This window comes from Sylvia atricapilla, chromosome Z, assembly GCF_009819655.1.
Source record: "Sylvia atricapilla isolate bSylAtr1 chromosome Z, bSylAtr1.pri, whole genome shotgun sequence".
Lineage (NCBI taxonomy): Eukaryota > Metazoa > Chordata > Aves > Passeriformes > Sylviidae > Sylvia > Sylvia atricapilla.
In genome coordinates, this window is record NC_089174.1 from 24,288,411 (window position 1) to 24,301,834 (window position 13,424).

The window sequence follows — 13,424 nt, forward strand, 5'->3', positions numbered from 1 at the left end:
GTAAACCAACACAGCATTTGAGAGATCTGATATTATCTATATTTTTTTCAGTCACGCTGGTGAATATTAATCTGAATTCTGCATGTTCTAAATATCTAGATTTCTTCATGAGTGATGTAACATTTCAATGCTCTGACTGACAGCATTTATAGGCTAATCACAAGGATTAAGTGCGCTGGAGGTTTACAGTACTTTGAAAGTGTGGCCCTTGATACCAAACAGTGCACTTGCTAAGTGCAAACCTGCACTATTTTGGTTAGACAGACATACAGACAGATATAAATTGGCCTTCCAGTGTCAATTCACGTATCTAGTATGTGTAGTTTGCGGAGTGACCAGAGGTAAAAGGAACTATACGTGCTTGTGGTGCATGCATTGATTTTACAGAGTTTCTTTAGCTTAATTTAACAGTGTATGACTTTGTCTTCAAAAATACTGCAGTGGAGATAAGAACTACGTATACATGTGGCAGATTGACCTTGGCCAGCTGTCAGACCCCCACTCAGCCATGCCTTTGCTCTCTCTTTTCAACAGCGCAAGGAGAGAATATAAGACGGAAAAGTTTGTGAGGTGAAATAAAGATGGAGAGATCCCTTGCGTGTTACTGACACTGGCAAAACAGCATAACTTGGGGAAAATTAATTTACTTTATTGACTTTTAAAGCAGAATAGGATGGCAAGAAACATGCTGCCCCACCTCTCTGTCCTCAGGCACAACATCTTCATTCGCAGCTCCTGTATCTTCTTCTCCATGAGATGTGCAGGGGACTTGGGGAATGGCAGTCTGTCCACGACAGTTCCTCTCTGCCACACCTTTCTCCTCACATTTTTTCTGTGCTGCTATGTAATCTTCTCCATGATCTTCAGCCCTTCAGGATAAATCTGCTCCAGCATGGGACTTATGTGCGCATTATTTCTTCTAAGGAGAATCTGCTGCAGTGTGAGCTCTCTAGAAGGGAGCATTTTTTCAGCAAATATCCAGCTTGCTCTGGAGTGGTTGTCTCCACAGGCTTCAGGGAATTGCCTCCTTTATCATGATCTTTGGTCTCCATGGGTTTGTCTCTGTTCCATGCCTGGAGCACCTCCTCCCTCTTCTTTTTCTCTGACCTTAGAATTTCCAGTGTTCTTTCTCACATTTTTTCTTCTACTCTTCTCTTCCTGGGCCATGTTTTGCCCTTTCTTAACTATACTGCACAGAAGCAACACCTGCTTCACTGGTGAATTCAGCTGTGTCCTGCAGTGGGTACATTGCAGAGCAACCCTGACTGCTTCTTGCTGAACCCAATCCCTGAAGACATTCCCAGAGCCAAAAACATCCAGTGTAATAAGATGAAGAGAAAGAGCATAAGGAATAAAAACCAGATCCACAAAGACAGAAATTTATTTTGGTTTGTTGTGTTCCTTACTGTGGTTAACTTTATTTCTTTTAGTGTCAGTTCAACAATAATGGAGTTAATTTGTGATTGTCAATTCTCTAAACAGTTTCAGTTGAGCACTTTTGTGGAAGACAAACTGAAGGTACTATGAGGAGAATGTGGAGTGGTTTTTTGATCACTAAAAACATGTACAGGGAAATCAAGCTTGTATTTTTAAACTTTTGAAAGAAGGAAGGGGGCAAAAAAGAGTGCAGATGAATGGGGTTTTGATGTGTATATAGTGTTGAGTGTGCTTAAAATACCTTCCTTACTTTAGGAAACATGTGATGTACTTTGCCTTTGTCACCCATCATTTTTGAATAATCTAATTTTAAAGATTCTGCAAAAGTTTTTTTTCCTCTTACCTGTTTACTGAACAGCTTTTGTTAAGATTAAAACTATGGTTGAAATGATGGAAAATCTTCTGTATGAATTGTATTTTCTGTGTACAAATCAGTTATCTTCCTTCCTAAAAAAATCTATTTGCAAGGTCTTGCATATCTCTACTCTCAACTAGTGACAAGTACTGCTTGATTAGCTATTTATTTATTAATTCATCAGGCACCTAATTTTTAAACAGTGTGAAATGTTTTAGTTCCTTTGTTCCTGGGTGACGAGTTGAATGCCTTGATTGTGCAACAACCAATATGTGCATTTAATTTTTCACCACTAGTGGAAATCAGCTGGCTGGCTGGGCTTCTTTGATATTTGGTGGCTATTATTTTTCATATTTTCACCATGAGATACCTTCTTAAGTCTTTGTGCACTTTCTCATGTAATTTTGTATCTTCCATTGATCAGTATCAGTATCTTGAAGAAAGCTTGGATACTTCTACAGAAGCTATAAATATTACCTTCACTGAAGCTTAACAGGGATCTTAAGAAATATTTTTAATTTGTAATTTAGTTATCTATTCAGAAAACAGTTAAATACTTCTCAATTTTATGAACTTAGAGTAAACAATTGATTTTGAATGGACAAGGCTTAATGGGTCCAGACATTTTTTTAAACAAAAAACTACAATTAAAAAATATGAGGAATTCTTAGTTAATAGTGAAGGAAAATTCAGTTTCATGTGCAGTTTTAAGAACAGTATATTAAAAAATTCTTTTTGTCTTAATCAGAGTTATGTTTCCTTTCATATTGATGTAATACTGTCTTTTTCTGAGATGGCTTTTTTTGTTGTTTTTTGGTGGTCTTTGGCAGCACAGAAAACTATGGTAAAAAGTTTATATGGTATTGTTTAAAATGGAATTATAACAATTTTTCAAATGATGTACTAAAGGTAACCTTTTATTTTAATTTTTCAGTTGTTCATGGTGGACAATGGAGCAGATGACTGGAGAATAGCCATGACCTATGAGCGTATTTTCTTTATCTGCTTGGAAATACTAGTGTGTGCTATACATCCCATACCTGGGAATTACACATTCACATGGACAGCCCGGCTCGCCTTTTCTTACGCTCCATCCACAACAACAGCTGATGTGGATATTATTTTATCTATACCAATGTTCTTAAGACTGTATCTTATTGCCAGAGTTATGCTTTTGCATAGCAAACTTTTCACTGATGCCTCATCTAGAAGCATTGGAGCATTAAATAAGATAAACTTCAATACTCGTTTTGTTATGAAGACTCTAATGACAATATGTCCAGGAACCGTACTGTTGGTTTTTAGTATCTCATTGTGGATAATTGCTGCATGGACTGTCCGAGCTTGTGAAAGGTAAGGTTGTTTTTTTTGTTAATTTCTTACTGTTTGCCTTTCTATTTTTTACTCCTGTTTTGTCTTCTAAATTTGGAATTCAGGGGACCTAAACATTTGTTAGAATGAAACTCCCTAGTCCCTGATAATTTGAGTGTTTTTTGGGTTGTATTCTGTGACAGACCTTGTCAAGAGTGATTTGCCTCTTAATCTGAAGGACATCTGCAAAGAGATCTGTGCCCCACTATATGCTGTAGCACTACGATTTGATTTCGGTGTGCTGATACAGTTAACACAGTGGACAGATACCACAAAATGCCTTTAAGAGTAATTGTTAATATTCTGCATTTATATAAATTTTCATTTATTTTCTTTGTAAGATAAATGTAGTGAGGATAAGGTCGAAAAAATAGCCAGTGAAAATGCATGGGGGCAATGCGTAATTTGATTTTTATTACTCTGAAAAAAAAATAGAGTGCAAAATGCAGTTGCAGAGTTGGCAAGATCAGTAAAGGGGAACGGGAAGAGCACTTATAGTAATATAACTCTTTCTTCCAGTGAAAATCAGAAGTGCATTTGAGAGTCAAATCTTCAATTTCACTAGTTTTCCAACCTTCCTTTACCACAGACTTCAGTGTAGGTGCACAACAAATGGCTTTCAGTGCTGACAACTTGAAATTGAATTTCTCAAACATAGCTTTAACAAGAAAAGAAATGGGCTTCTGGATAGGATTGCTTAGGAGTATGATATAGGTTAACTCTAATACGATTCGAATGATTCTCTGTAAAAGATTTAATGCCTCAGACAGTTCTTAGATCCTGGAATAAATTTCTACTTTCTTAAGGTGGAAAATCATCAACATGTTTAAGGCATTTCTGCTGCTGTTTGTTGACCATTTTGTTTTTCCTATTCCTTTCCATGTCTGTCCATTTTAAAATCAGTTTAAGGGAGTTGCTTGTGACAGCTAGATGATTCAATTCAGCAGTTAAATCAGACACCAACTTTTTAAAGTTACTCCTTGCATTCTTTTTCAACTTGTTATAAGAAAAAATATCTGATCTTATAAAATGACTGTACAAATCATGTTTTAGTAGTTTTATTGTTAAAATTGCTTTGTATCAATATCATTTCCTCGTATTACAGCTAAACTAATAGTTTAAGAATATTCTGAAAATACTGTATTAAGAATGACATATTACAGTTTCAGAATGTTTCCCATAGTGGTAGTGGAGGAGTACCCTAGATTTTGGCTCAATCTATAGTAGCTGTGTTTTCATAAGCATGTTCTTATTTCAGATGTAACTGCCTTCTACAAAGTTCTTTCCTCTTTATCTCATATTATTCACTTCTCTTCCCACCAGTTTTCTTTCAATACAATTGCTGCTCAGGAATTCTTGAGTGTCTGCTCAGGCATTTCCTAAACTGTCATTTGTGAAGTGGCTCTGAATAACTTCAGCTTCCATTGTTATCATCATTACATATGAGTGGTTGATGATGGTGATGATGATGGTGGTGGTGATGATGATAATGATGATGAAATAATCGTTTTTTTACTGATGTTTTTATACACCTGCATTCAAAATAAGCTAGTACAACTCAGTGAAAATTACTGAAAAATATTTGCTACTGTCTGATACATGTCTTTGAAATGTATTTATTTGTTAGTATACAGATTGCAGGACAAGAATCTGTAGTATATAAATAATATTAAAAATAACATAAACAAAGACCACCTCACCCATGTTCCAGTCGGGAGAGTGAAGACTAGACTCACATAAGTTTTGATTTTCTTAGTTTGCTTATTTATATTTAGAAAGTGACACACTTCAGCATCTCTGTTGTCTTGGGAATATTATTTGGTTAGGTATACTAAAGTCAGGGTAGCAAAAAGCTGAATTTTCTTCAATTCTCTGTTGAGTTGGTAATTGATTTTCCACATTTTAATTTGCACTTGCTGTCCTTGAATTGACTGTAATAGTTTGGGCAGTAGGCTGAATAGCCACAGACTCCTCTAAAACTGAAACACAACACAAAGCAACTAAAAGCAAGTTAAATATAGAAGTGAATACTAGGTTAATACATCTCTAGCATAATTGCCTTCTGTCACTGGATCCCAGTCCAAGATTGATATTTTAAAAAAAGAAAAAAAGTTAATTTTATGTTTCAGAAACATTAAAAGGAATATATTTTGGCTTTTGGAATCATTCACGCTAGTTGCACAACCAGTTTTGTGTGTTTTTCTCCAGTTTTCCCTTGAGGGAATATGTAAGTATTTTGCCACACAAGATACTAACCCTGGATTCCAGTTACTAGTCAGCCCTGCAAAACCATTTAGATCCATAGCCCATATAGAAGTATGCGGTAAGAAAAAGTTCTCAGAAGAAAACCTCAAAACCCCACACATTGGAATGCTCTTAATATTCTGCCATCTGAAGTTAAACATCCCTTTCTTTGCATAGTGGGAGGCAGCTACAATAGCCATTTATCATGAAAAAGGACAAATATGGCCACTGAATAATTTCTGTTCTGTGTAGAAATCACAGTCCTCAGAACATATCTCACAAGGTCTTTATGGCTTTGAATTGCTTAGATGTTAAAAGTTTAGTTTACACTAAGGTACACTTTTTCCCAGCTGCTCTTGATTTTTTTCTTAGTTTTAACTAAAGGGAACTTTTTTTTTTAAAGTAGAATTTTTTAATGTACACAAAATGATCCTAAAGATAAATTCTATTGTTAGGACTGTTTTAAATTCAACTTGACACTATATATGAAAACATAATGAATTTTGATATATATATATAAAACAGAAATTAGGAATTAGGAAGTAACCTGGTAGGTTTGGTATGATAAGGGATGATCTATATTAATAAAATTTGATTATGTTAACGGTTTCTTTGCATCACTTCTGTCACATAGTAGCATTACATAAGAGTCTGCATCAGCAGTACTCTTTTTTGTTGGAACAAGATGGTGGTGATAAGATGTAATAGACTAAAATATTGAGATTTTGGAATGGTTAGGAAAGATTCTCTTTCTGTTCCATGTTCTCAGTGAGAAGGGAAATCACCAGAGGCAGTGTCCTTTATTGTGGAGTTGTATGTACTCAGCAAAAGCTATTGCTGCTGAACGACAGCCTGATATTCAGACTGTTCTTCTATTCGGAGTTAGTTTTTTTATTATTGCAGATGATCCTGGGAATAGGAAGGGAGATTGGAAAGCCCACATTTCATTGTGAGGAAGGTAACATGAAAGAGCATCATTATCCATCTCTTGAAAGATAACCTGTGGAGACAGGTCATGGGTTAAGCCAGGCAAGTTGACTGTCTGAATAAAGACTTTACTGCATTAATGGTCATCTGACTGATCACTTGATAGACACTGAACTAAGACAGGACATGTGTCTTTCTCGGTGCCTTAATGACTATATAGTTAGCTCCCAGAATGCTAATTATAGCAAGTGACACTTTGGGTTGGTGAGCAAGGTATTTTCCATGATTGCAGTTTAAGGTCATGTATGAGGGCAGAATGTGGTACAGATAATGGTGGTGGACAGCCAGCTGAGTAATAAATGGGTTGCTAGGGCTGCAGAGTGATCTAAATTAGAGAATTTGGAAGGTAAAGGTGGAGAAAGCATGAAATGTTGCTGTATACATAATGTCCGTTTTGAGGGAAGATTCCATTGCGTGGGTTTCAACATCTGCCTTCTCATTGCCAGTAGCAGTATATTGCTGTTTGTCATGTGTAGGATTCATAATTAAAATATAATTTTTTTTATTAGGTCAGACTCAAAAGATGTTTGTGTTCGTAACATCTCTGAGGACAAGGTTCTAGAACACTTATGAGTATGTTAGTTTCATATTTGAATTATGAGCCCAAGAAGCAGATGGATTTTTGCAGTTTTCCGTACATATGTTTTTACTGAAAATAGATTTGTGCATGGACTTCAGTTGTTTATATCAGTTAAAATAGAAAAGATTGGTTTCTCAAGAAAAGAAAGTATATATATTTGGCATTAAGTCATTGAAGAATCTGGCAAGCTTGCTTCTACTTTTCTGTTGAATGAATATCTCTTCTATGAGAAGTGGGTTGCTTTTCTAGGTCATGTGGAAGGTAGCCATTCTTTATTATCTGTTCTTTTTTTAATGTAAAGGAAGAAGCAATATTGTCTTCTGACTACACACAGGGGTATAATGTGCCCATGTACCAAGCAGTATGAACCTCAAATGCCCACATTAAACTGTTGTGGGTCCAGAGCAGATCATATCACTGGTCTGTGATATGCAGAAGAAGATATACTGGTGCCTGGTCTGTGTATTTGCAGAAGAAGAACTGAGAACAGAACTGGATTTTCTTCTTCCACAGAGCGCACACTTTTTGGCATTATTTGTTGTTCTATTTGTTTGTCTCTTTAACTTCTGGCAATGAAATCAGTTCAGTTTGAACAGTTTGTTTTAGTCAGCATTTCTCCCTCTTGACAGTTTCTGCTCTGTATTCTCTCCTTGTTTCAGAAAAAACAAACAAAAAACACACACATATGCAAAATCCCATCTGTGTGTGATGGTGAAATATATTTCTGCTTTTTCTCATCCTTGTTTTCTACAAATAAATGTCTGCCTCATTTCTTGGAAATATGATACCATTACAAAGTTTCCAGTAAGCAGCTCACACATGACAACTGGGAGGCAAATGTTAAGGATTCATTTGATACAAGCTAGTGGATACACTGACAGTTTCAGTTGTAATTCATGAAGGAAAAAATGTTTCTTAGCTATCTAATTACCTGTAAGTATGTTTTTCAGTTCTTTGCTTGTCTTGAGGGCCTTATCTGATGTTGTACATTGCATGCATATTCACAAGACCACCTTCAAATGGAAATTGCTTTTTGCATTCTCTGCAGTGCCAGTGTCAAGATTCTTATTCTTGGTTTTTAAAAAAGCCACCAACCCGCACCCACCCTCCACCAAAATCCCAACAAAAAAGCAAACAAAACCCACCATCAACAAACCAAGCCGGAATGTTTAATTTTAAGGCTATTTTTAGGCTCAGAAGGTCAGAAGCAATGACATATGATTTTTTTTTTTCAGTCTCATGACTGTCAACAGATCAAATAGTATTTGTGTATAGACAGTGCTGGCTGTTTATCATGGTTCTTCCCTTGGCTCACAGTTCACTGAAACTAGAAAGTGTGACTGGCAGTCAGGTTTCTTCAGTGGTGGCAAACATTAAAAGGTAAATATTCAAAACAACAATAAGCATTGATGACTTGTCATCATCCTGATTTGCACCTGTGCTGTGAATGAATGGTTCTCTGCCTGTGAGTCTTAATTCCTGGATTTTGCGCACTGAGTGTAACTTAACTTTAAATGTTAGGTTACTGTTTTATAATATTTACATCTCAAAGCAATTAATAACTAAAACCACATGTAACCAATTGCATTTTTGTTGCAAAAGTTTTAAATAGGCCATCAGATCCATTATTTTGTCACACAGTGAAGGCAATAAGGGAATCTATTCACAGGAGTACATTGGTAAATATCTGGCAGGCATAACCCAGATCCAAAAAAGAGCAATTGATCCAAATAAATTCTCCTTTTTCTAGGTGTATCCAGAAGGATAGTTAGCTAAATTCTTTTGCTACTTGAAAACAAAACAATTATTTAAGGGAGGAATATTTATATAAATATATAAATATTTAAGGGAGGAAGCAGATGTACTTGTTCTAATGAATGCAGTTTGTTGTTCTTTTAAATTCATAGTTTCCTTCCATTTGAAAATGCTCTTAATGTGTTCTCAGCAAAAGAATTTTGGGAATATAAGTAAGACTACTCTTCAGTTTGTTTAGGTTATTAGAATTATCCTTATAAATAGGGCAAGTAGCAATAACTGATGAAGTGTCACTGGATATAGTCATTACTTCATGAAAATGTATCAAGCCAAAGGAGATCAGTATTCCTGTGGTCCAAAAATAGCAGACTCAGCTTTGAGGAAGGGAGTGCAAAAGACAAAAAGTTAAAAAAAAAAAATCTATTTCCTTAATGAAAGAGAAAAATGTCTGTCTTTCAGATTAACTAGAGCAAGGAAAATTTTCTTATGTTAAATGCCCTTTTATTTACAAAGGACTTATATGTATATCTGTTGTAGAATTGAATAAACTGGAACAGCTCATGTATAATTCAAAAACGGTGAACAAAATGAAAACTATTTCTCTAAACAGAAAAGTCTAAGAAGAATGAAAATACTTACAGGGCAGTACTTACCTGCTTCCAAGGATGAAAAGATTTTTTTTTTCAATTAATCTTAAATCTATAAAACATGATTAAGAGAACACATGAGTAGGAAAATAGTCTTTGTTCTGATTAGTAAGAATGGTTGTATGCGCTCCAAATTCTTTCAGATAAGAAAGTAATTTATGTATTTTTTTATCATTATTTCATTACTGGATCCAAAATTATATGTTCTGGTCCTCATATTATAAGATTTGATAATTAAATTTTTCCTTCCTCTTTTGGCTAGCATTTTAAACTATTCAGAATATTTTGCTTCAAAACGAGTAAAAAACTATTTGCCATAGTATGCCAAAAGCAATCTTTATAAAATAGGGTCATACTGAAGCAAAAATCAATGTCTTTTCACTTCAAAAAAGAATGTGTTGCTGCAGTAGTTTAACATCTTTGAAAAGTGCACCCTGAAGTGTGAACTTAAGCTTTTCTTCTGGTTTCCTTTTGTTTCTTGGCAAGCTGAGGAGTATATGCCGTTATTACTTCACTAAGAATAAGCTTCTAATATGCTGGCTGAACTCTAGCCTTAGATATTGAAGAGTGGCTTCTGTTGGAAATTTACAATTCAGTCCTAAAAATTAAAATTTATGGGGTCAATATGAGGATATAGATAGTGTTTTGGAATTGTGCAGTTCAAGAGAATTAATGGTTTTATGGCAGGAAACATGAGGAGGTGCTTTTTCTATATTTTATGTTCTTTATTTTCCTTTTCTGTGATTTTACCCTTTTAATTTATTGTCTCAATAGCAGATTTTTCTTTCTTGGGTAGTTGTTTCTTTTCTTGAAAAGTTCAGAATCAGCTATAGTTTTTACTACAACTGTTTTGGAGATTGTAAGTGATTTGTAACATCACTTAGAAGTAGTAAGCATTGGTGTGTGTCACCATTTACACTTGTGTTCACCAAACAGTGACATTATACTAGTTCAGAGCTTGGACTGATCAATCTAGAACATTTCTGATTGAGAAAATAGAACATGAGTATATTTGCAGGGTTTTTTTCTCTAAACCAGATTGACATCCAACATTTCTTTATAAGCCTGGTTCTGTAATACATGAAATCCACTGGCAAAATTCCTGTGGCTTTCCACAAGAGTGATTCACTGAATTGAAGTATATTAATTGAGTATTAAAGGCATCAGTGCAATGTGAGTTGGACAAATATCTTGGATTATTTAGGTTGCAGGCTTCTGGGTCAGGGGCTGTCTTTGAACTGTGTTTGCACACTGCTCAGCACCGTGGTGTCCAAGAATAACACATATATATGATACCACAGTACTAATAAATATAGTCATTTCTAGTGGGGAAAAAAGGGAGCTAAACACTTCGGAAGGCTAGTAGTGTTCAGATGCAGATGATGCCTTCATGTGTTGATAGAGCAGTTTGAGCTGAACTGTTCAGTTTTGATGGATGCTGGCTGTGCTGACAGCTTGTGCTGAGAACACTGCCCAGGCAGGAATTATGCTGTGCTAGCTAGCTTGTTTTCCCTATGTACTCCCTGCCTCAAGTGGAGAAGCCTGAAGCAAGAGCCTCTGTGGTCTCACTCACAGAGGGCAACGTATGTTCATGTTGGTTTAGTGATGCGACCTCCAAGTGCCCTCTATCTGGTAAGGTCAGTGAAGCTGTGCCCCTGCCAGGTGTGTGCAGGCACCATGTTCAGCACTATGCTGCAGTCTCAACTTCTTGGTGAGGAACAGCCTAGCACTGTACATAACTCTCTGTTCTGTACTTTGTATACCATGCTTGTGACACTGGGCTTAAGTGTATCTTCTGTTGCCAAGCTTGACAGCAGAAGAGACCCATTTCTAATCACTGGGAAGGTGCAATGAAGATAAAAAGTACTATGTTCCAGAGCAGCAGGTAGGTACCTGAATAGGATAAGAACACAGAGAAACAGAGGGTGTCGGTGCTGCGAGGCTACAGCCTGGTTTGAAACCTGGTGCAGAATCTGGAAGTCCGTGGGCTTGCATTAGCTTTAAATTCTTTAATGATGGGGCTAAAATGATTACATCTTCTTGTGTAATCATGCAAATCATGCCAAGTTGTTGGCATGAGCCTTGGGTACAAACTTAAATATCAGTATCTGGAATTGTATACAGGCCTGAAAATTGACTTTGCGATGTTTTGGGTTTTTTGTTAGTAGGAGGGAGTTGTTTTAAAAAAAATTATTTATTCCATGAATTAAGTGAATGGGGATTCATATTGCAGATATGCTAGACCTCAGGATTGTGTGGCCCAGGCATAGGCAATGATACATTGTTCACCAGTGCTTGTTTTGTTTGATGACATTATAAAATACACCATTAGTCATGTTAAAGAATATCTTTATACTTATTAACTTGAATAGATACAAATGTAGTTCCATAACACTTGTTTGGTCTCATTAGACTGGCTGCATTAAAAACATCACAGTTGTAGGCAGTTTTCGAGTACAAGGCAGAAAGATTTTAAAAACCTGGGGCTTGCAAGTTATGTGTAGGACTGGATAAATGAGCTTAATTTTTCAGAGATCAGGATTTTCTGTAAGTCTGGAACTAAACTGAACTAAAACTTGGCTTTTCCACAAGCAGTTCTGCAGTCCAAGGGCATTCACTTACTACACCTGTGCTTTAGTTTTCTTGCCTGTGTGCTGTGATGCCTCTTTTGCAGCAGGTTATTTATGCATCTTCAACAGGTTCAAAGAGACCCTACAAGCAAGGTATACACAGCTTGAAAGTGCAAAGCAATTTTTACATACCAGTAAGTAAAATATCCAAAATCTTAAGCTGGATTTTAGTGGACTACTAGACTAAACATTAGGATACTAACTAGCTCAGTAAGACACCGAAAGAGCTTTTGCTGGCCATGCAGGAGTGAGCTAGGCAATAAAGGTTTGTTGTCCGCAGCTCTCTTTGTGCTGCTGTATTTTGCATTTGTTGGCATTGCCAACAAATCCATTTTAGAATATGATGAAAAACACTTGTATCTTGCTGCTTGAGCACTGCAACTGAAGTTTGATTTTATTTCTTTTATCTTTAAATCCTTTTATCTTTGGTTGGGTGTTCCTTTCATAGGAAAAACTCAACAGCAGACTAGGAAGGATACAAAGGACACAGTTTTAAAGTAGTGAGCTTCTGGTCATTGCATAGTAGAGCAAACAGTTAAACAGAAATGCAACTAAAAATCTTAAAAAGTTTGGGACTCAGCTTCCAAAACCTGTGTGGTTCAACCTGTAACCTGGTGATCTCATAAGTTGTTAGCATCTGCCATAAAAATGGCAGGAAGAAAGTTCTGGCTGAATAACTCTTGATAAATTATTTTGGAGTTAACGGTTCTGTGATATGAAGGTGTAATTTTTTTTTTTTGGTAGGACTTTAATCACTACCTAATTATTATCTGTAAAATCTATTATCTTTTTTAATAAACAAAGAGACACCTAGCAGGAGTACTTTGTCTTAGTTAACAGAAAGAACCATGAGCCAGTCTGCGTTTTAGTTGTCCCATATGGTCTGGATATTTTTTAATGAGATAAAGCATCAAAGAGTCAAAATACATTGTTTCCTCAGCTGATGTATAAAAGATGAATTGAAGAATTTTATGTGGAAGGAACAAACAATATTTTAGTCATATTGTGACTTACTGCTGCTTGTGGGGAGAGGAGGATTTTGTCTGAGTATGTTTTCCTTTTTTTGGCTAACACCTCTAGTACAGACAGGGTGGATGGAGAACGTGAGTTCTGAAGGAGAGAAGCTCTTGGTCAGCTCTGGCAAAAAGTACAGCAGAGCATGGAAGGTATTTTGGTTATAAGGTATTTGTGCCAGCAGGGTCTGTTGCTTTGTTTTGAATTCAGTTGTTGTCTACAGTATGCCTGAGGGAGAAACTTGGCCATGGGTTTATTTGTAACACGTACCTCACCAACTGCTGGGCTTGCAGGAGGTAGGAGAATGTGGAATGTGCTCTGGTGCAGGTGCTGTTTGGAAGTGCAGCCATCAAGCTTCAAACTTGTTTTTGGTAGCTTTTAGGTACAGAAGGATGACATTAATC

At 36.2% G+C, this 13,424-nt stretch overlaps 1 protein-coding gene across 1 annotated transcript in view; it reads left to right on the forward strand.

Moving 5' to 3' along the window:
• The window catches only part of KCNN2 (potassium calcium-activated channel subfamily N member 2), a 66,302-nt gene that overhangs the window by 17,486 nt on the left and 35,392 nt on the right, over nucleotides 1-13,424 (forward strand). Inside the window, exon 3 of the mRNA XM_066340016.1 lies at nucleotides 2,727-3,145. Within this exon, the coding sequence (XP_066196113.1) occupies nucleotides 2,727-3,145 (419 nt within the window). The remainder of the gene's footprint in view (nucleotides 1-2,726; nucleotides 3,146-13,424) is intronic.